Consider the following 22,556-nt stretch of genomic DNA (forward strand, 5'->3'; position numbering starts at 1 on the left):
TCCCACTTCCCTGGTTCTTGTCACGCAGACAGCAAGCAGCAAAAGAACCAGAAGTCCAAAGCACAGACAATGCAATGTTTATTGGGGTTAGTTTCAAAGCAAACATATTCCAAAGCCCTTCACACCAGCCGGGCTTATCTCTACTCACCGATAGAGTCTGTTCCCCAGTGTTCCCTTCCCAGCTCCGACGCTGCAGAGCATTTACCCCGTGTCCCCCTTCCCGGCCTCGACGCCGCAGAGTGTTTACCCTGCATCCCCCTTCCCGGCTCCGATGCTGCAGAGCATTTACCCTGCGTCCCCCTTCCTGTCTCTGACACCGCAGAACCTTTACCCCACATCCCCATTCCCGACTCCAACACTGCACAGCGTTTACCCCGCGTCCCCCTTCCCATTTCTGACACCACAGAGTGTTTACCCCGCGTTCCCCTTCCCGGCTCCAACGCTGCAGAGCATTTACCCTGCATCCCCCTTCCCGGCTCCGATGCTGCAGAACGTTTACCCCGCATCCCGCTTCCTGGCTCCGACGCCGCGGAGCCGTTACCCCGTGTCCCCCTTCCCAGCTCTAAACACTGCAGAGCCTTGCCTGTGTTCCTTAGCAAACATGATTCCAATTTCCCTTCCACTTCCTGTTTGACCACAGTTTATATAGTAATATTCTCAGCTATATGTTAACCAATCATTTTATTGAAATTTAACTAATCAATCCTAACATAGTGTAACATAATTCTCTAACCAATTATATCCCACTACCCTAATTAACTTACCCCTAGCAAAATGAATTATACAGCAGCCAGAAACAATTCGAGAACCAGACAGATTAACACTAGAAAAGTGGGGGCCATAAAGCTAAAACAGACAGAAATGAGGGTTTCACAAGCACAACCATTGAGAAGTGATTTCTTGCCAGACAGGATGTTATCAAACGAAGTGTTCTTTAACCATCTTTATCTGGTGGTGATGGGCATTATCAGGACAGGGTTGTATTTCTAATAGCCCAATAGCACCTTATGTCAGTGTGATTGGTTTGGGATGTGAGGATGTGACCCTTCATTTCCCGGTTTATGGCTTCCCCTGCTGCTTAGCCAAAGGCCTTAACCTAAGAACAGGGCCTCAGACTGTCCTAGGGAGAGAAGGTCCAGACACAGGCAGACTGTGATTTTGATTCTCTGTTTTTATACCCCTGTAACTAGCTAAGTGATAAAAATACACCTAAGTTCTTGAACTATAGGCCTTTACAGACAGGACTGAATATCTATATTCACTCACCTGGGGAACAAATATTTGATAATGGGTCCTTCAGTCTAGCACAGAAAGGTCTAACATGCTCCAATGGCTGGATGTTAAAGGTAGACTAAACTCAGACTGGAAGTCAGGCAGAAATTTTTACCAGTGAGAACAATTGAAACAATTCCCCGAGGGTCGTGGCAGATTCTCCATCTCCGGCCATTTTTAAATTGAGATGGGAAGTTTCTCTAACAGATCGCTCTAGTTCAAGCAGGAATTAATTCAGGGCAGGGTCATGCCTGTATTACCCAGGCCTTGGAATCTGTGAGGGGAAGGGGCGCTCCCGACTCACCAAGCCCAGGCCAGGATGGAGCTGACCCCGTACCTCACCCTAGAGTGGTCTATCGGATCGTAGGCGCCAGCGGAGGCTGGCGTGGAACAGCTGGAGAGTCCCGCTAGCCCGAGCCCCCATTGGTTAGAAATCCCCAAACCCAAGTCCTGGCCTCTCACCAGCGCTGAAGGGTGGGAGCTGAGACTTCCTGTGGAGTTGGCCAGATGGTGTCCAGTGCTCGGCGTGCATTGATGGGTGTGGAACCGATTCCTTTTAGCTTTGGATGGTTTTATAACCCTCCCCCGGAATAAAGAATGATGCTGGTTTCTTGGATAGTGTTTTCTCTCAGTAGAGCTCGACCCCCTGACCATCTTTCAGTGCATTATTACCCTCATTATACAGATGGGAAACTGAGGCACGGAGAAACTAAGGGACTTGGCCAAGGTCACAGAGGAAGTCCCTGATAGAGCAGGGAACCCACAGGGTCTTCCTGTGCCCTCTCCCCTGGACCAGCCTTCCCGCTCAGAGGGGCGGCTGGAGATCTATCCCCCAGGACCGGACCACAGGACTGCCGACATTGGAACTCAGCCAGGCACCCATGGTCACCCCCAGCGGGCGATCTCGGGACAGGACCGTTGGCCGGGCGTTTCCAAGCACTTCGCGTTGCAGCCGGAGTGGCCCTGCAATGTCAGAGGAAGGCAGAGCGAGGATTGAGGGCTGGAAGTTAAAGTCAGACAAACTCCAATCGGAAATGAGGCGCCGGATTTTTCACAGCGTGGGTGATTCACCAGTGGGAAAGCGGTGGGGTCTCCATCTCTTCCGGCTTCCGAGCCAGACTGGCCGCCCTTCCGGGAGATGATTTAGTCCAAGGGGAGATATCGGGCCTAACACAGAAGGAAGTGGGCGGCGTTCTCCAGCCTGGGTGCCACAGCAGGTCAGACGAGAGGATCTAAATGTCCCTTCTTAGAATCTGTGGGCGATGGCTCCTCGCTCTGGGGTGGCTTCTTGGGGACGTATCTGGGCTATGCTGCAGCCCCGTCACCCCATTCGTCAGCCCAGATTGGGGGGAGGGGGAGACACCGATCAGATCAGGGGTTTGTCGTCAGATAGATCCTCAGTGCCATCCCCCTCCTCCCTCCCACCACCAGCGGCCTCAGCCCTCTGCCTATCCCTCCGGGCGATGTTCCCACCCACGCCCACGCCCACGCCCACGCCCACGACGATACCGGCCGCGGCGCCCGTCCCAGCCCCAATGGCCACAGCCGCCTCGGCGGCGACGGCAGCAGCGGCGATCCCAGCACCGATCCCGGCACCGACAGCTCCGCCCACCGGGGCCAGGACCACCATCCCCGCACCCACGCCTGCCAAAATGGCGAATTTCTTGAAGGACTTCTTGTAGGTCTCCAGGAAGGTCTCAGCCTCCTGTGTCAGCTCCTCCTCCAGCTCTGTCAGCCGGGCCTCTTTCTCCGGCGCCGGCTCCCGCATGTCGATCCGGCACCGCCACAGCAACTGCCCACGCCGCTCCGCCAACAGCTCCACCATCTTGCTCGGCCGCACCTTCAGGCAGTCGATCATGTTCCGGGAGTCGCCGTCCTGCGTCCGCCGGGAGAGGAGACGGCCAAGAGCATTAAAAGGGGCGAGACAGCACAACTCCACCCTAAGATTGGGGTCCACTTCACATGGGGCATTGCACAGACCCCCTCACCAACTGAGATCAGAGCCCTGGTCATTAGGGTGACCAGATCACAGGGATGAAATATCGGGACGCGGGGCGGAGCAAAAAAAAAAATGGCGGCGGAGCAAAAAAAAAAAAAAACAGTTTCGCAGGGGCGGGGGGCATTAGCAGGCCCCAGCCGCGCCGGGCGCACGTGCTGCCCATCCCAGGGCAAAAGCTGGCCCCGATGCAGAAGGGGCTAGGGATAGTAGCAAAGTCCGGGGCTGGCCGCGGCGCGGGCGTGCAAGGGGCCAGGGCTGGCACAGCCGAGCCACAGCAGCGGCCGGTCACCTGAGGGGCTCCAGGCTGGGCAACGGGCAGGAGCCAGGGCTTTTCCCAGCCCTGCAGAGCCTCCTGCCCCCCAGCCCGCCGTGGGCACATGCGGCGCGTCCCGCCGCCGGCAGGGAGCCCCGCGCCTCTCCTGCTCGGCTGCGCTCCAGCGGCTCCTTCCAGGCGGGGCGAGCCGCTGGAGCGCAGCCAAGCAAGAGAGGCGCGGGGCTCCCTGGCAGCGGCGGGGAAGTTTATGGGGACCCCGGCTGGCCCCTCACCCCTGTCCGCCGGCCTCCCTGCCTGGGACAAGTCTCGCCCCCGCAGCCTCTCTTCGCCGCGTGTCTCTGGCGGCCCACGCTGCCCACCCGGGCCAGAGCCAGCCCCGGCTGCTGCCTCCACAGCAGCGGCCGGTCTCCTGAGGGGCTCCCCGGGGCTCCAGGCTGGGCAACGGGCAGGAGCCAGGGCTTTTCCCAGCCCTGCAGAGCCTCCCGCTCCCCAGCCCGCCGTGGGCACATGCGGCGCGTCCCGCTGCCGGCAGGGAGCCCCACACCTCTCCCGCTCGGCTGCGCTCCAGCGGCTCCTTCCCGGCGGGGCCGCGGCAACTTTCCCTTCCCCTCCCAGGCTCCTAGTAGTTGCCCGACCCTCCTCCTAACCTCCTCCCTCCATTGAGAGATCCAATGGGGGAAGGAGGGGGCGGAGTCGGGGTTGGGGGGGCGTGAGCGCCGGAGCGGAGGGCAAATTTGCTTTTTTGTCCAGTGTCCTGACCGAACATCGGACGGGACGCGGAACAAAGAAGGAAATATCGGGACTGTCCCGATAAAATCGGGACGTCTGGTCACCCTACTGGTCATACAGACAACCCTTAACTGAGATCAGAGCTCCCATCACGCCAGGCCCCGTCATGCAAGTTGCTGCACAGGCCTCAGGTTCGAGACTGGGCCCCCTCTTGTGCCAGGTTTGGACTCTCCCATCTGTGCAGCCACCCTGGGAGCTAGAGGTATGAACTCCTATCTCTTGCCCCAAAGCCCAGAGCCTGCAGGACTGGCTAGGAAGTTTCCCTGGGGTTCCCCTGGCTGGGGACACAGCTGCCCCCTTGGACTCACCTTCTCCTTCAGAAAGAGAGCGTGGTCTGCGTGGGCTCTGTCCAGGACATTCTGGTTGTGGAAGGTGATGGCCATCTGTGCAGGGAGGACAAGGCCGGGGTGAGCTGCAGTTTATGGGGACCTGTTTCTACCTAGTGGCTGCAGCTTCCACCGCAGTAGCCTCACGTAACAGAGCAACGCCGCTAGCTGGGGTGGCAGCTGCTTGGGACTTCCGGTGCCGCCGGTCTCCAGTTTGTTCCTCAGCCTCAGCTCCCTTCCTCACCCCGACCTGTACTTTGCACTTGCAGCACAGTCCTGGAGCCAAGGACTCTGCAAACCCCTGTCCCAGCCGGGCTCGGCCTGAAGCTGACCCCTGACAGCGCATCAGTGACACCGGCTCTCACGGGTCTGGTGGTATTTGGGGGCTTTTATCAATCTGCAGGAGGCAGGTGGTTTGGGTGTGAATCTCAGCTCTTTTTTTGGTTGGGGGGGAGGGGCTTTGGGCTGGGTTAACTCTTGTTGTGGAGGAGCAATTGTTGGCCTGAGACCTGATCAACCCCCCCATATTAAACCACCTCAGGAATGTCCCTAACGAGAGTTATAACCACCAAGGTGGTAAAGTAGAGACGCCCAGGCACTGGGAAATTAGGGCGGATACAGAAAGAGACTCAACAAATGGGAAGATAAGCTCTGACCAGTGTTTTATGCTGACCATCTGCACAAACAGAGAAGGTCACAACCAAGTTACCATTTGGGGACGAAAGAGAAAATGTAAAGAACTTGGGCAGGAAGAAGGACACCTAGGTGCCAGTGCGTAATTGGTTAAAATTTCTGTTATTTAGGAGTGTGGGATAATGTGATAGGTTTAATACATTGGAAGGAGGGAGCTAATTTTACCTATAGAATGTAAATGAAAAACTATGCTCTTTGGGAATCAACTCCGGACTGCAGGGGAACATCAAACTGCAAAACATCCGACCCCCTGCATGATCGTGACGTGTGTGGGTGCTGGGAACCCCCGGATGAGAGGATCCCGACTGGCCATTGGGTGAAATGTGTCTGGATGTTGGGAGTGGTGAGCATAAGGGATTTGCTTGGTATATGTATTCTGTGTGTGTTTCTAATAAACAGATGTTTAGAGCACAACTGTGTAAGTCTCTTTCGCTGGGAAAAGGTTCTGCAGACCCGTACAGCCCCGAGCCCCGAGGGGAAGGGCGGGTACTTAAATTGACCAGGTTTATTCCTCAGTCCTGTGGGTAAGGATAGGTTTGCCAGAAACTGGGAATGGGCGACAGGGGATGGATCACCTCCCTGTTCTGTTCATTCCCTCTCGGACATCTGGCACTGGCAACTGTCGGCAGACAGGATACTGGGCTAGATGGATCTTTGGTCTGACCCAGTCTGGCCGTTCTTATGCACTTATGTGTCTTACCCCCCAAGCCCTCAGTCAGGAAAGGGTGAGGGTGCCTTAAATTGACTGGGTCACACTTTGAGTCCTAGGCAGGGTATAGGCTGGGGGCCCTAAATTGACCGGGTAACACAATGACTCTGGGACAGTCTCTGCTGTGGTGCTATTCTGGAGTGGTTATTGGGGTGTAGTTATTCTGGAATAGTTAGGCTGGTCTATTCCCCCCATGTACATAAACTGAGTCCCCCCATTCTCCTCTAGAAGAGGGCCCAGCAGGGCCGGCGCAACCTATTAGGTGACCTAGGCAGTTGCCTAGGGTGCTAACATTTGGGGGGCGGCGACCGCGGCGGCCGGTTCTTCGGCTGCCCCAGTCGTCGTCGGCATTTTGGGGGCAGGACCTTCCGCCGCCTAGGGCGGCAAAAAAGCTGGTGGCGCTCCTGGGGCCTGGATAGCACCTCTCCCAGCGGATCTGAGGCTGACACCCAAGAGAACTTTACAGTCCATGGCTATGGTTCTGTCTACAGTGAGATGTAAGCCCAGAGTGAGTAGGAATCGAGTTAGCAGCCCCTGGGGTTGCTAACCTAGGACTGGAGCGTCTACACTCATTTGTAACCCCAGGTTAGGACTCGTTGAACCCTGGGTTCCAGCTCGGAGCTCCAGCATCTACACTGCATTATGCAGGCCTGAGTGCAACCGCCTGTATCCCAGACTTCCTAGCGCCTGCCCCCTAAGAAGGGGGCAAGTTTAGTTTTGGAGCCTGAGAAGGGAGCTAGAGTTTAAACAGGCCCAGAGATGAGGCTCCAGAGCCCAGAGAGGCCAACCGTTTGTTGGACTGTGTTACCCGGGAAGGGGTTCCTTCGTGTGTCTTTAGACTGTGTGTGACTTAGCCGGAGGGCTGAGGTACCCCTGACAATGAGAACCGCCAACAGGGGGCACCAGGATGAGAAAAAGGGAAGAGTGCAGGATCGCACCCAGCTGACAGGAGCCGCTCATGAGAGGTGAGTGTCCCCCCATCACACCAACCCATAGAGAAGTATGAGGCATGTGAGAAACATGATCTACAGTTCCTAGGAGCCACCTCGGCAGCATTGCCAAATGGGGAGGTTTGTAGGAAACTCAACGGGTTCTGCACAAAAAACCTAAACAAAAATCCCCACTTTTGGGCCAGCTCTGATAAATGTCTGTCATTTACATGCCAAAACACATAGGGCAGGTATGTCCCCATGCCCGGGGACAGGCATGTTGATGTTTTGGGCCCAATGAACTGGAGACGCATCCGTACACTGAGCAAACCCTCCAGCATCAGCCACCCTCTAGTCTAGTCAAATTCTTCTACCTTGGAGTCCAAGAACCTGAGAGCCTTTCCCGGTCACTTCCAGTAGCATGGCCTGAGTTCCCAGCACCTCACCAGCGCTGGTATGGACGTGAGAGAGGAGACACCCCATGATCAGGTCAGAGACAGAGACGGTACCTGACAGGGAGAGGAGAAGCCGGAGCGATGTTTCTTCATCACATCAGATAAATTCTGCAAAGGAACCAAAAGAAATCATCACATCACAGACTCCACAGGGCTTAGAAAGGCTGTGAACATGGGGACGGCTCGCCTGGCGCTGAGATGCAGCCACCTCTGGGGTGGGGCAGCTGGGGATTTGGGGGTATTGGGGTCATCACTGACTGCAAGGAGAGAGCATCCCCTTCCTGCTCCCTCCAGAACAGCTGGCCGGTCCCCACCTTTATCTTGGTAGCGAGCTGTGTCCCGGTGAGCAGCTCCCCATGCTGGTCCGTCCGGACGTGTTGACTGGCCGAGCTCACCAGGATGGTGATGTATTCCCTCAGGCTCTCCCGGAAATTCTCACCCATGTCTGCAAAGGGGCGAGAGATGGACAATGGTAGGGGATTATAGGGCCTATCTGATCCCCCTTCTCTCTACCTTCCACGTGTAGGCATGATCAGTGACCCAGTCACATTGCTCTACACATGGCAGGGAGCTCAGAGACACTGTCCTGGGTCTGTTACCTCTCAGGGTTCCCTCGCTTCCACTCACGATCCGCTCGCCAGGGGAGGGCATCAGGTAACAGCGGCTGCTGCTTCTGCTCAGCGCTTCCAGGGCCTTGGGGTGTTTGCAAGGGGACGTCGCCGCCAGCTTCTGCCGGAGCCGGGGGGAATCGTTACATTGACACACAAACACCTGTTAACATCAGCCCGACCTGCCGGGCAGTCAGAGAGGGTCTGGAGGGGCCCAGCCTCGTTTGTGGTAGGCATTGGAAGGGATGCAGTGAATGAGGTAGGGGATGGCAGGAAGAGACAGGAGTGAGTCCCAGGTCTCAACCTCCCCCACCCTGTACCCAGTCTATCCAGATGTCTTGTCCCAGCCTGCTCCTCTCCCTCCCCCTGGTCTGGCTTTTCTCCCCTCCACACTGCAATCAAGCAGCTTCCTTCTCCACCCCACCTGGGCTCATTGAGAGCGTGGGAGAGACAGGACATCCCCTCTCAGGTCTGGTGCCCGGCCTGGAGCAGCAAGTGCGGGGGAAGTCCAGCTTTGCTACTGCAACCCCCGGCTGGAGCACACTGGGTCGCTCTGTGGGGACGGAGCACGCTCAGTCTGGGCACCATGTGGAGCTGTGAGGGGCTGGAGCATGGTCAGTGTGGACAGATTCTGGTGTCTCTCTGACACACTGGCCACCCCACCCCCCGCCAAATGTACAGTCCTTACTCCAAAGTAGGGAGGGCTGGGGGGCGGAGGGGGCTAGCGATGTTAAAAAAAAGGAACATCAGAATTTTCTTTCAATATTGCTAAACAATGTGTATTTCTTTAGCCTCATTCTCAGAAACAGCTGGAGGAAGCACGAATCCAGCAGGAGGCAGAGAACAAGCATGGAAAATTTCAGCCCAAACATTTAAAGTTTGGCAAAGTTATAAGCAACTTTAAAGGGGTCTTATAATGGGGTTTGTCAGGAAACCTTCATAAAGGGTGGGGCTACCAGCCCCCTGGAGGGGAAAGGCCCTGTGTCCCATTCCCCATCCCCTGAGCCAGCCAGTCCCCAACACTGGGTCTGGATAGCAGCTGGTGCCCCCCAGAGGGGACAGACCCTAGGTCCCATTCCCCCCACCCAACCAAGCCCCACAGTCACCTGTCTGACGTATCTCAGATGCTGCTCCCCACCCTGGGCTCCGAGGACCCCGGGGATGTTCGAATCTCGCACCAGCAGGTCTAGATGCTGCAGGGGAGACAGGTGGGGAGTGGGGGTCACTGAGGGTGGGGGAGGCTGGGACGGGGAGAAGGACGGTGTCTGCTGGGGTAACGACCCCTCGGGAGTGGGGCAGTTGGTGCATGGGGCAGGAGCATTCTGTGGAGTGGGGGAGGGGTGCAATGTGGGGATACATGGGGCAGGGCGGGTGATTGGAGGGGAAGCCATCTCACCTGAATGGGCTCCAGTCCGTAGGCCTCTCCCACCACTTCGGCCACCTGCACAAACATCTGTGGAGAGAGAAGAGGGACGGGGTGAGTCTGGGACCTGGGAGGTGTTTAGTCTGGGGGGAGATGATCCTGCCTGTGAACAGAAAGGGGCCTGATCACCCCCCACCCCCAAATCGGAGCTTCTCCCTCTGCCCAGGGCCGAGAGCGAGGCCCAGCGAGTGTGAAACGAATTGTGTGATGGACAGAGAGGATTTCAGCGGGGCAGAGAGAAAGAGGCTGCACCCGGGCATGGGACGGGGAGGGAGGCCGTAGGACACAGGGGTCTGGTTGCGGGGACGGATAACTGTCAGTGCGCACCCCTCCTCTGTCCAGTTTCAGGGTTTTCTCCTTCTCTCCAGGGCGCTCCACAGAGGTGTGGAGGGGAAGCGGGGTGGGGGGGGGGCAGTGATCGAAATTTGGGGTCCTTGTACTGAGGGGTCCCACTCCACAAACACCCCATTGCCTCAGGCTGACGGACGCTACCAACTTTCTTTGCACAGCCCCAGGGGTCAAGGCTCTGCTCACGCCTTGAACAGTCTGGTGATGCGGCATTTCCCTGAGCTCTGCCTAGGCCTCCCTATCTCTGTGTGAACCAGGTTTTTGCCAATGACAGAACCCAGGGCAGCGAGAGCAGATAAACCCCTCCCAAGCCGACCTGTGCCCGGCACAGAGAATCCCCCCGGGGTGCGGTACAGGGTCCGGACACGCCGTATGCCGTAGGCGGCAGTGACGTCACTAAGGGGCTTGAACCGGTGGGGCTGGGGCTGGGTAAGAGCCTGGAGAGCAAAGCACAGCAGGGGGCAGAGCGACCGCCCCAGGCCCTGGCCCCAGCAGCTTCCCACCGATGGTGGAGCTGGGCTGGAGGGGAGGGAGGGGTCCGAACTCTGGCCCAATGGCCAACACCAGACATGTGGGAGCGAAGAGCCAGGCTGGGCCGTGCAGTGACAGCGCTGACTCCAGAGAACCCACATGACCGTGGGAGAGTCAGTTTCTCTCTCTCAGCTTCAGTTTCCCCACAGGAGCTATGGGGAGGGATAATAACCCTGTGGGGCTAACGGGAGAACCGGGCCTGGCCACGTTCAGTGTCGCGCTGCCCGGCCTCACCTCCAGGTATTCGAGATCCGGGTCCTTCAGCCGACGGCCAACGTTCAGTATCTGCAAATAACCAGGAGACAGACAGAGCTACAGCAACGAGCAGTGATAGCCGCCCCAGGCCACTTCCCAGCCACGTCACCCACCCCGCAGCATAGCGCCCCCTAGTGCCACCCGGGTATTGAGGCCAGCCCTGACCCCCAGGGGAGCGCGCCCCCTGCTGTGCCCCACGCCGCTCCCTCCCGGGCAACCTCCCAACCTGGTAGGAGCTGAGCAGCATGGACATGGCAGAGAGTTTGATGCTGGTCTCCTTGTTGCTTTTAAGGTCCATGGATCCCTCGGTGTCGACCAGCAGCATGGCCACCTGGGGGCCAAGAGTGAGAGCCCCAGGTCAGCTCCCGGCTTTGTCCAGCCACCTACGGCCCCTCTGCCCCCGAGCCTGCCCCCTGCTCCACCCCCATGGCACCTGGCATCTCATTCTCGCCTTCCCCAGAAATCCCCCAGTGTTAGTTCCCTATTTCTGTCTCTTCTCCATTCCCCCCTGTTCTCTCTCCACTGGTTCCCCTGGGGCCTCCTTCCCCACGTCTCTGTCCATCCCTCCCTGTTTCCCCCACTCCCTCTGTTCCCAATCCTCTACCCTGTTCCCCTTTCCTTCTTCCAGCCCCCCCATGGCCTCCTCCCTGCTCTCTATGCACCCCCAATGCCACCACTCACCTTCCCGCCCTCGGTGGGGACCCAGAAGGGCTGACTCCACGCCCACACGCCGTGGGTGACTGGCTGCATGTCGGCGCGCCACTCGAACCCCTCCAGGAGCTCGTCCTCCCGGCCCATCCATGACCCGTCCCTCGCGTCCTGCGTGGAGGAATCATGGGGGGGAGGTCAGTGCAGGGTGGGGGAGGAGAGTGACTGGTTCCCCCCCTCCTACCCCAGACTGCAAACGCTGGGAGGGGACAGGGGTTAATTGTACCAGTGTGGGGCGGGAAGGATACATGGTGACAGGTGTACTCGTAATCTGATAGACAAACCGACTCACTGCTGTGTAGACAGAGACAGTGACATGCTGTGTTCCAGACAGGCAGACAGACACCTTAGGGTCCAGCCATGGCCCGAGCTAACCGGACATGTTTGGGGATGGGATGTTCACAGACACGTGTGCAGCTCTGTGCCCTCCAGCAGGGGGCAGGATGGGGCTGTTCACACCCAGCTCACTCCTGCTCCCGTTCACACTCACCGGGCTCCGGAGCCGGCGCAGCAGGTAGTTCAGCAGGAAGGATTTACCCAGGCGTTGCTCCCCGATGATGGACACCAGGCAGACGGGGGCGCCCCCCACCCCACCCTGCTCCAGGCAGCGGCTCAGGGCCTCCTCGTCCAGGGTCAGGCCCCCTTCCTCGTCCAGACGCACCAGCTGCACCGGGCGCCCCATCTCCGGTGGAGCCCCTGGCCCCTGCTGCAGGAAGAGAGCAGGGTCAGACCTCCGACCCCACCCACCAAGTGAGCCTGTCCCATGGCCCCGTGATCAGAGCCCTGTGCCCCATTCCCACCCTCCCAAGCCAGCCAGCCCCCCTGCCCTGGGGCTGGATCAGAGCCAGAACTCTCTGGAGGGGAAATCCCCTAGATTCTTGCTGGAACACATCAAGGGAGACTGCACCAGGCTGGGGAAGACCCTTAAAGAAATGGAGGCTCAGGGGATCTTCAGTGGGAGGAGGAGAGTGAAGGGGAGACAAGATGCTGATGATCACCAGGTGGCTCAGGCAGTGGGGCTAAGGAGGGCTTGGGGATGTTCGACCACTGGGAGGCGCTCACGGACAGCTGACTGGTCTCATGGGACGGAAGCCACCTGAACAGGGTGCGGGATAGACTTCCAGGATGGAGGTTGGCACAGCTGATGAAAAGGGCTTTAAACTAGGAACCCTGGGAGATGCTCTTGGAATCTCCAGGCCCGATTCTCACACTGAGCGGGAGGCAAATCACGTAGGACAGGGCACAGCAGTGGAGAAAGGAAGGACAGAGGGCGGGAGAATGGACGACAAGAGGAACAATAGTGCCAAGAGCACCGACACTAACAGTCAGGTGGCCGATACTGGCAGTAAAACGACTGAACCTACCCGGGTGAGAAATCTGAGCAAAGCCAAGCGGAAGCAGTGAGATGTCTGATCAGCAACGCCAGGAGCCGGGTGACAAAATGGAGGAAGTAGAACTACGGGTGCAAGATGGGGAACCAGAGATTATCGGGAGAACAGAACCATGGGGCAGTACAGCCATGGCTGGATTACAGGAAAGAAAGGAAAAGGGCAAAGGTTGTGGAGTAGCATTGTGTGTTCATGACGAGGTGGAGTGGGAAGAAATGAGAAGGGCTGGAATGGGTAAAACAGAATCTGTTTGGGTCATAATCACTGTGGGGAAGAAAACTACCAGAGGCTCCCCTGGGATAGTTCTTGGGGTCTGCTACAGACCCACGGGTCCGGTTTGGGTGTGGATAGAGACCCCTTTAATAGATTGAATGAAATAATTACCACTTGGAATTGTGTGATCATGAGAGACTTTAGTTTTCCAGACAGAGATTGGGGGAGAAGTGCTACTAATAATGGTAGGGCCCGGATATTCCTGGATGTGACAGCCGACAGATTTCTTCACTAAATAGTCACTGAACCAACAAGCGGTGATGCCAGTTTAGATTTAGCACTGGTAAGTAGTGAGGACCTCACTGAAGACCTGGCTGTAGAGAACAGCCTTTGTTCGAGTGACCATGAGCTAATTCAGTTTAACTAAATGGAAGGATAAACTAACACAGGTTGTCAGCTGCTGGTCCTGGATTTCAAACAGGCAAACTGCAAAAAATTAAGGGAATTAGGGAGGGAAGTGACCCGGCCTGCAAAGCTGAAGGATCTGAATATGGAGGGGGCTTGTCAAAGATGAAGGAACTATCTGGAGTCTGCGTCCAGGAAAAAGCCAGTAGGGAGGGGTTGCTGACCAAACTGGACGAACAAGGATCTCACATTGGTGATGAAGAGAAAGCAGAAAGCCTACAAGGAATGGAAAATGGGAGGAATCCGTATAGGGATAAAGTGAGAACTGCCAAAGCCAAGCAGAATTTGAGCTTGCAAAAAAAATTAAAACCAACAGTAAAAAGTTCTTCAGCCTTATAAAGAAAAAAAAAAAAAAACAAGGAAAGAAGAAGTGGGACCGCTGAGCTCTGAGGATGGGGTGGAGATAAAAGATACAGGCTGCATGGGCCAACACCTAAAGATATAGGCAGGGACTCTGTTAGCAGGAAAAGGAGCAGGTTGACCCAGAGGTGGATATGAGTACAGGCTTCTTTATTGCGATACTTGTTCCCGTCGACCAAATTGTCGAGTAAGCGCTGGATTAGTTACAGCACACTCTTTATCTAAGTTAGTATGTAAACGCCTACATCCGTTACAACCCCCCAAACCCTTATTGAGTAATAGAAACACCCATCCTGTTAGTGTACCCACCCCTATCTATTAGTCACAGCATTATGCATGTCACACAGACATTTTTATCTTGGAAATACAGTTCTTTGCAACAATCTGTTGCTACAAATGTCCCTAGTCAGCGCTTCTCAGGGGAGGGAGGAAGGGGCTATGAGCAGTTCTCAGGGGAGGGAGGAAGGGGCCATGAGCAGTTCTCAGGGGAGGGAGGAAGGAGCCATGAGCAGTTCTCAGGGGAGGAAGGAAGGGGCCACGAGCCAGGGCTTGTTTATGTAGCTGGGAAAGGAAGGGCGGGGAGAGAACATTTCTTTTACCTTCTCTCACACGAAGGGCATTCATTTGACAGCTACATTTCTCCTGCAGCTGCAGGCCTTATCAATTCTCACAAGCAACAGGGAAGGGGAAAATATGGCAACTTATTTATTAAACAAAGAAACACTGCCTGCTTATGCCTTTGTCCCCTAATGCCATGTCAGCAGCAACTTCCCAGGTCTTTACTTAACCCGAACGTATCCCAAGAGCCTCAGTTTTCAATAAGCGTAAAGAGAAGCTTGTGGCAAGATGGCTAATGAGAACAAGAATACGGGAGTAGAAATTGTCCCTGAATTGGCTGAAATGGAAACCAGATTCAAACAGCTTAATGGGACCAAACTGGGGGGGCCTGGATCATCTCCATCCACGAATATTAAAGAAACCGGCACATGAAATTGCAAGCCCAATAGCAAGGATTTGTCATTAAGCTGTAAAAGTCAGGGGTCATATCTTGGGTCCTACCAAATTCATGGCCATGAAAAACGTGTCACAGATCGTGAAATCTGGTCCCCCCCCCCTTTGTAATCTGATCTTTTGTGTGCTTTTACCCTAAACTACACAGATTTCATGGGGAAAACAGCATTTCTCAAATTCAGGGTCCTGACCCATAAGGGAATTGTGGGGGGGGGGTCGCAATTTTATTTTAGGGGGGGTCACAGTATTGCCACCCTGAATTCTGCACTGCCTTCAGAGCTGTGTGTCTGGAGAGCGGCAGCTGGTGGTCAGGCACCCAGCTCTGAAGGTAGCGCCCTGCCAGCAGCAGCGCAGAAGTAGGGGTGGCAATATCATACCCTGACATCCTTCCTTCTGCGCTGCTGCTGGCACCGGCTCTGCCTTCAGAGCTGGGCTCCCAGCCAGCAGCCGCCGCTCCCCAGCCGCCCAGCTCTGAAGCTTCACGACTGAGCTTGATAAGTTTATGGAGGGGATGGGATGACGAGACTGCCCACCATGGCACGTAGCCGATCTGTAACTGCTAGCAGCAAATATCTCCAATGGCTGGAGATGGGACATTAGATGGGGAGGGCTGTGAGTTACTACAGAGAATTCTTTCCCAGGGGTCTGGCTGGTGGGTCTCACCCACATGCTGAGGTCTAATTGATCGTCATATTTGGGGTCAGGAAGGAATCCCCCCCCGGTCAGATGGGCAGAGACCTGGGGGGTTTCGCCTTCCTCTGCAGCAGGGGGCACAGGTCACTTGCCGGTTTGAACTAGTGTAAATGGTGGATTCTCTGTAACTGGAAGTCTTTAAACCAGGGGTGGGCAAACTACAGCCCGCAGGCCACATCCGGCCCATCAGGGCTTTGGATCCATCCCAGGGGATTGCCACCCCCATGGCGCTGTGGGGCTAAGGCAGGCTCCCTGCCTGCCCTGTCCCGCGCTGCTCCCAGAAGCGGCCGGCACCATGTCCCTGCGTGCTGCTGCCACCCCAGAGCTGCTCAAGGTAAGCAACGCTGGGCCGGAGACGGCACCCCAACCCCCCTGCACCCCAGACCCCAACCTCCTGCCCTGAGCCCCCGTGGCACACCGCACTCCTCCTGCGCCCCAACTGCCTGCCCTGAGCCCCCGTCGCACACCGCACTCCTCCTGCACCCCAACTCCCTGCCCTGAGCCCCCGTGGCACACCGCACTCCTCCTGCACCCCAACTCCCTGCCCTGAGACCCCTGTCTCACTCCGCACCCCTCCCTGCACCCCAATCCCTGGCCCTTAGACCCCTCCCGCACTCCGCACCCCCTCTTGCACCCCAACTCCTTGCCCTGAGCCCCTTCCTGCACACCACCCCCCCTCCCACACATCACACTCCCTGTCACATCCCAACCCCCTGCCCCAGCCCTACATTCTTGTCCCAGCATGCAATTTCATCACCCAGATGTGGCCCTCGGGCCATAAAGTTTGCCCACCCCCTGCTTTAAACCATGATGTGAAGATGTCAGTAACTCAGCCAGAGGTTTGGGGTCTATTACAAGAGCGGGTGGGGGAGGTTCTGTGGCCTGCGATGTACAGGAGGTCAGACTAGATGATCATGATGGTCCCTCCTGGCTGACCAGTCTGAGTCTGCGTGTCCCATTCCCCACCCCCTGAGCCAGCCAGTCCCCACTCTGGGGCTAGATCAGGGCTGGCGCCCTCTAAAGGGGACAGGCCCCATGTCCCATTCCCTGCTACCCTGAGCCAGGCAGTCCCTGCCCTGGAGCTGGATTGGGCCCAGCATCCCCTACAGGAGAAAGCTCCTTTTCCCCTTATCTAGCCCATCTGGTCTCACCGGCTCCGGCTCTTCCCGCAAGAGCTCGGTGAATTTCTCCACCAGGCTTTTGACACGTGTGTCTGGGATCATCCTGCCCCCGGAGCAGGGAGCTCGGCACTCCGGGCAGCGGCGCCCCTGGGCTGAGACCTCGCTCCAGTGAATGGAGAGGCAGCCCCGGCAGAAGTTGTGGCCGCACTCGATGGAGACGGGATCGTTCAAGACATCCAGGCAGATGGAGCAGGTGACGTCCTCCCGGAGTTGCTCCATCCCTCTGACCCTGCAGGCCTGGGGAAATCCACTGGGTCAGAGCTGGCACATGGGAACACCAGGGCTGACATGCTAGAGCAAGGGGGCTGGGAACCAGGACTCCCGGGCTCCAATGTTAATTTTCACCACTTTGCTCGTAAGTTTCCATTCACTGCTGTGAGCTGGGCCATTCCCATTTTTGGGCAGAGCTGGCAAATGCCTCTCTGCTTGTGGGGTTTTGGGTTGCCTGGGGGTCTGGGAGCACAGCCCCCTGAACTCCGATGGGGATGACAAGCATTCCCGCCCCCTGAGCTCACCCCACTAGAAACACCCGACCTGCCACGACATGGACTCAGCCGTGGGGTGAGACTCTCAGAGCCCCCTGGGCATCTGCCAGCCTAGCCAGCCAAGGGGCCTCGGAAACGCCTGCTGCTTTTGCTCCTGTCGTTATTAAATGGGGGCTGCCAGGGGCATCCTGAATCCCCCCCCCAGCTCACAGGGCGCCGGGGCTCCTGGAAAAGCAGAAGTGGCCAGAGCAAACCGCACCCCCAGGCGGTAGCCGCAGGCAGGGGGAGGGGATTGAAGGAAGGTCACTGGAAAGGATCTGGGCACCGAGCCCAGCAGCCCTGATGGCCAGAGTCAGCCCTGCTCTGCCACGTGGTGAGTCTTGGAGCGTCCTGCCGCTGAGATACCCTCAGCCCTGGACCTTAGCTCTGCCAGTGCCTAACCCTGGGGTTGGGCCCTGGGATCTGAGGTTCACACAAGACAGAAAGTTGTGTCAGGGGCTTTGGGACAGGAAGTGGCTCCCGCCCTGAAAATCGGATGGCTTCCTGGAGATAAAGGGGTTTTCATCAGGTGGAGGAGGGTGGGGCAGATTTTGGGGCCCCCCAGCAGTGGGAAGAACTCAGGCGTCCTGGCTCCCACACCTCCCCCGCTCTAACTCACCAGACCCCACTCCCCTCCCAGAGCCGTGAGAGAACCCAGGAGTCCTGAGCCCCAGGGTGTGGGCCCTGTCCCACAGGGGCCCCTGAGCAGTGGGATGAGGCTTATGCTCCTGTGATGTACTCTATATGATTTTATATAAATATGCTAATGAGTGTGAATATAATGTGACTGGAATATGCTTCATGCAAAACGTCTCTTGTAAGGTATCCTCACAAAGCTTATCATCTACTGAGTGTGGTCATCTTATTTGTATAAATTTATCACTCTTGTATCTGAAACTAGAAATATAAAATATAACTCTGAGGGCCTATTGTAATTATGCAAAGTGTGGGCCATTAATTGTGGTTTGGAATCTTGATGACTCCCATTAACCAGGACCATTGTCTGTAGATGGCTCTGTTTCACTTGTAAGTCTTCCTGTATACCTGTGTGCTGGCAAGTGGGTAATGAAGTTCTACAGTGACGTGTGATCATGTCACTGGAACTGGAATCCATCTTTAACCTGGTGCTTTTCCATTGAGAAGGAGGAGGTGGGAACCCAGAGAGGGACAAAGGATTCCTGCCTTATGGAAAAGATATATAAGTGGGTGGAACAGAACAAAGAGAGGAGCCATCATGAAAAATCCCCTAGCTACCACCGGAGCTGGAACAAGAGCTGTACCAGGGGAAAGGACTGGGCCCAGACTAAGAAGGCATCCAGTCAGTGAAAGAAACTTATTGAAACATCTCTGAGGGTGAGATATTATCGGTATTCAGTTTTATTACTGTATTAGGCTTAGATTTGCGTGTTTTATTTTATTTTGCTTAGTAATTCACTTTGTTCTGTCTGTTACTACTTGGAACCACTTAAATCCTACATTCCATATTTAATAAAATCACCTTTTACTGATTAATTAACCCGGAATATGTATTAATATCTGGGGAAGGGGGGGTGGGGAACAGCTGTGCATATCTCTCTATCAGTGTTATAGAGTGTGAACAATTTATGAGTTTACCCTGCATAAACTTTATACAGGGTAAAACAGATTTATTTGGGGTTTGGACCCCATTGGGAGTTGGGCATCTGAGTGTCAAAGACAGGCACACTTCTTAAATTGCTTTCAGTTAAGTCTGCAGCTTTGGGGCACGTGGTTCAGACCCTGGGTCCGTGTTGGAGCAGACGGGCGTGTCTGGCTCAGCAAGACAGGGTGCTGGAGTCCTGAGCTGGCAGGGAAAGCAGGGGCAGATGTAGTCTTGGCACATTAGTTGGCAGCTCCAAGGGGGTTTCTGTGATCCAACCCGTCACAGCCCTTATATGGTTACAAGTGGCCCCAGGGGGGAGGAGCCGCCCCTCCAGCCCCCCAGCAGAGGCGCCAGCATGTGGCCGAGCTGTGACTTCTGCTATTTTCAGGGCCTTGGTTGGCAGGTGCCCAGGGGGGCTGCAGGGGATGGATGGGGGAGGAGAAGGAGGGGCTCTCGGGGGGGCAGAGAATTGGATGGGGCTGCAGAGGTGGGGGAGGGGGCCATGGTGTGGGGGTGTTTGTCCCCCAGTGTCTGGGTTCGAGTACATGGTGTCCTGGGATCACCCCCTTCAATGAGCCCTGACCCCCTTCCCGCCACCTGGCCCCCCCAGACCCTAGAGACGCTGGCTGGTGCACGAGGCAGGAAATACGCCCAGCCCCAGCCTCCCCCATCCCCTATTCCCTCCACTGGGGGAAACATTGCCCCCCACAGGGAACATCCCGACCGTGCCCCCCCATCACTCCCAGTCACAGCTCCCCTCCCCCCCGAGGACACACAGGCGCAGGGCAGCTGGGAGAACCACACAGCCCCTCCCCCCTGCTCTGGACGTTTCCATGACTCAGCTGATTTGAAGCTGCGCCCATCGGACCCCCCACCCCCAGCACGGCGCTGCCGCCTGCCCCAAACCACAGAGCAGTGCCAAGAGAGCCGGAAACTCAGCCCTGCAAACATAGAAACAGCCCCAGCCCCACCCAGCTCTGCCGGTGCCCCTCACTCCCGACCCGCAGCCCCTGCTAGCCCAGCCCTGCCCCCCCCAGCTCTGCCGGTGCCCCTCACTCCCGACCCGCAGCCCCTGCCAGCCCAGCCCAGCCCTGCCCCCCCCAGCTCTGCCGGTGCCCCTCACTCCCGACCCGCAGCCCCTCCCAGCCCAACCCTGGCCTCCCCCCAGCTCTGCCGGTGCCCCTCACTCCCGCCCCCCCCAGCTCTGCCGGTGCCCCTCACTCCCGACCCGCAGCCCCTGCCAGCCCAGCCCTGGGCTCCCCCCCAGCTCTGCCAGTGCCCCTCACTCCCGACCCGCAGCCCCCTGCTAGCCCAGCCCTGCCCCCCCCAGCCCTGCCGGTGCCCCTCACTCCTGACCCCCAGCCCCTGCCAGCCCAGCCCAGCCCCACCCAGCTCTGCCGGTGCCCCTCACTCCCGACCCGCAGCCCCCTGCTAGCCCAGCCCTGCCCCCCCAGCTCTGCCGGTGCGCCTCACTCCCGACCTGCAGCCCCTGCTAGCCCAGCCCTGCCCCCCCAGCTCTGCCGGTGCCCCTCACTCCCGACCTGCAGCCCCTGCTAGCCCAGCCCTGCCCCCCCAGCTCTGCCGGTGCCCCTCACTCCCGACCTGCAGCCCCTGCTAGCACAGCCCTGCCCCCCAGCTCTGCTGGTGCCCCTCACTCTGACCCACAGCCCCCTGCTAGCCCAGCTCTGCCCCCCCAGATCTGCTGGTGCCTCTCACTCCTGACCCATAGCCCCTGCTAGCCCAGCCCTGCCCCCCCAGATCTGCTGGTGCCCCTCACTCCTGACCCATAGCCCCTGCTAGCCCAGCCCTGCCCCCCAGCTCTGCCGGTGCCCCTAACTCCCGACCCGCAGCCCCCTGCTAGCTCAGCCCTGCCCCCCAGCTCTGCCGGTGCCCCTCACTCCCGACTTGCAGCCCCTGCTAGCCCAGCCCTGCCCCCCCAGCTCTGCCGGTGCCCCTCACTCCCGACCCGCAGCCCCCTGCAGCCCAGCCCTGCCCCCCAGCTCTGCCGGTGCCCCTCACTCCCGACCCGCAGCCCCCTGCCAGCCCAGCCCTGCCCCCCCGACCTGCTGGTGCCCCTCACTCCCGACCCGCAGCCCCCTGCTAGCCCAGCTCTGCCCCCCCAGCTCTGATGGTGCCCCTCACTCCCGACTTGCAGCCCCTGCTAGCCCATCCCTGGGCTCCCCACTCCAGCTCTGCCGGTACTCCTCATTCCCAACCCACAGCCCCTGCCAGTCCAGCCCTGGGCTCCCCACCCCAGCTCTACTGGTGCCCCTCACTCCTGACCCGCAGCCCCTGTTAGCCCAGTCCTGGGCTTCCTCCCACTCCAGCTCTGTTCTTATAACTCACCCTGGTGAACAGACTCGAGCACCGATCCTGAGGTTAATTTTACGTTTGTCTCTGATGTTTCCCCTCTGCCTCCCTCGCTCTCTGCCTGTCTGTCTGCACAGAGTGATGGGCTGTCTCCTTCCCCCTCAGTTTTACTTTCAGTCTCTGGGTTTGGTCACTGGATGCTGTGGGTGCGGCTGAGGGGGGGCTCTTGGCTCCTTTCTCTAGAGCCCTTTGCCAAGGGGGTGATTGTGTAATCGGGGGATAGTCCCACGATTGTGGGGAACTTTCCTGGTTTCTGTACGTCCCCAGTGGAATCATTTAGCAAAAGGCTCCGAATCCTCGCTCCAACGCCCTTTACCCAGAAGCCGGCCTGACCTCAAAAACTCCCCTTCCCCTCTCTGACAAGGCTGGGTCCAGGGCTCCTGCGGTGCTTGACCCCCCAATCGTGATCACTCAGGACAGGGACCCGGCCAGGTGTCCCCAATCCAGGTTGCTTTGTCCACACCGGACGCTTCCCTGACCCACTGACTCACTGATCGCTGCAATCAGTTAAAACTAAATACAATTTATTAAACAGCAACTATAAGAAAGGGAAAACTGGGACAGGTTAAAGGAAAAAAGGACCCCACCCTGTGGAAACGGGGACACCACACACATCCGTCTCTGGGGCATAAGGAAAGCTCACAGTGTGTTCCTCACCCGTCCCAGGCCTCCCGCCCAGGCCCTGGCTGCGCTGCAGGGACACCGTGGATCAGACACTGCTCTGGTGGTGGCCACAAGCCCTCAGGCACTAGGAGGGAGGACCCTTCTCCCCAGCGTCCCCCCCCCTCCAGAGTCCGGCCTGCAAGGCATCTTGTGTGGTGACAACTCCTGTGCTGGGTTCTCTACCCAGGACCCCTGTTGCTCTCCCCAGCCACTTACTGATCCCCTTAGCTCTGCCCAGTTCACATGGAGGATGGGCCCCCGGGCTCCTGACTCCCTCATTGGCCTGCCTGCCCTGTCAATCAGGCTAACTTGGGGCACTGCCCACTCCACATTGGCCCTGGGGACTGTCAGTTTCAGGATCCTGCTTTCTCTTTGGCCCTTCCTTCCTTTTTTTTTTGCTATTGGATCAGGGCCAGCCAAAAAACCCCTATACATTTCAGTGAGGGGCTCCTGTTGTGCCAGGTGCTGCACACACCCTAACTGAGATTGGGAACTGAGATGTTATTGACATGAAGTGTGACCGTATAGATCATTGTTGCAACCAAGGTCCTATAGCTGCACTAAATCTTGTACAAAGGAGGTCAAGTGAGGTGTCTATGAAAAGGTTGTAATTTGCTGGTTATGATGATGCTGTCTGTATGTGTGTATCACTTTTGTGTTTGAAGTTATGAATATTGGCTATGTGCTTGTATCTCAATGTGTTTGATACTAAACAGCACCAGTGAAGCATTTGGCCAGCTTCTTGAGA

General features: G+C 57.4%; 1 protein-coding gene across 3 annotated transcripts; it reads right to left on the minus strand.

Moving 5' to 3' along the window:
• Nucleotides 1–62: 62 nt before the first annotated feature.
• On the minus strand, nucleotides 63–21,303 carry LOC135983295 (RING finger protein 112-like). Of its 3 annotated transcripts, XM_065594144.1 has the most exons (13): nucleotides 21,122–21,303; nucleotides 16,601–16,867; nucleotides 11,810–12,025; nucleotides 11,293–11,430; nucleotides 10,838–10,942; nucleotides 10,591–10,641; nucleotides 9,451–9,507; nucleotides 9,161–9,247; nucleotides 8,046–8,175; nucleotides 7,761–7,891; nucleotides 7,501–7,554; nucleotides 4,643–4,717; nucleotides 63–3,148 (listed from the first exon to the last, which is right to left on the minus strand). In XM_065594144.1, the coding sequence occupies exons 2-13, from the start codon at nucleotides 16,847–16,849 to the stop codon at nucleotides 2,639–2,641; spliced, it is 1,803 nt and encodes a 600-aa protein (XP_065450216.1). In that variant the 5' UTR covers nucleotides 16,850–16,867; nucleotides 21,122–21,303; the 3' UTR covers nucleotides 63–2,638. The 3 variants fall into 3 exon arrangements, with proteins under 3 accessions (XP_065450216.1, XP_065450218.1, XP_065450217.1); XM_065594146.1 differs by lacking the exon at nucleotides 16,601–16,867 and having other exon boundaries at nucleotides 11,810–12,022; XM_065594145.1 differs by lacking the exon at nucleotides 16,601–16,867 and having other exon boundaries at nucleotides 21,122–21,300.
• Nucleotides 21,304–22,556: the final 1,253 nt, after the last annotated feature.

Source organism: Chrysemys picta, chromosome 4 (genome assembly GCF_011386835.1).
Source record: "Chrysemys picta bellii isolate R12L10 chromosome 4, ASM1138683v2, whole genome shotgun sequence".
NCBI classification, from domain to species: Eukaryota; Metazoa; Chordata; order Testudines; family Emydidae; genus Chrysemys; species Chrysemys picta.

Coding starts and splice junctions, on each gene's coding strand:
- LOC135983295 (XM_065594144.1), bottom strand. CDS start 16,849: ATGGAGCAACTCCGGGAGGACGTCACCTGCTCCATCTGCCTGGATGTC. Junction 10,642..10,837: donor TGCTGCTCAGCTCCTACCAG/GTTGGGAGGTTG, acceptor GGTTATTTGCAG/ATACTGAACGTTGGCCGTCG. Junction 7,892..8,045: donor AAGCGAGGGAACCCTGAGAG/GTAACAGACCCA, acceptor GCCCCTTTGCAG/ACATGGGTGAGAATTTCCGG.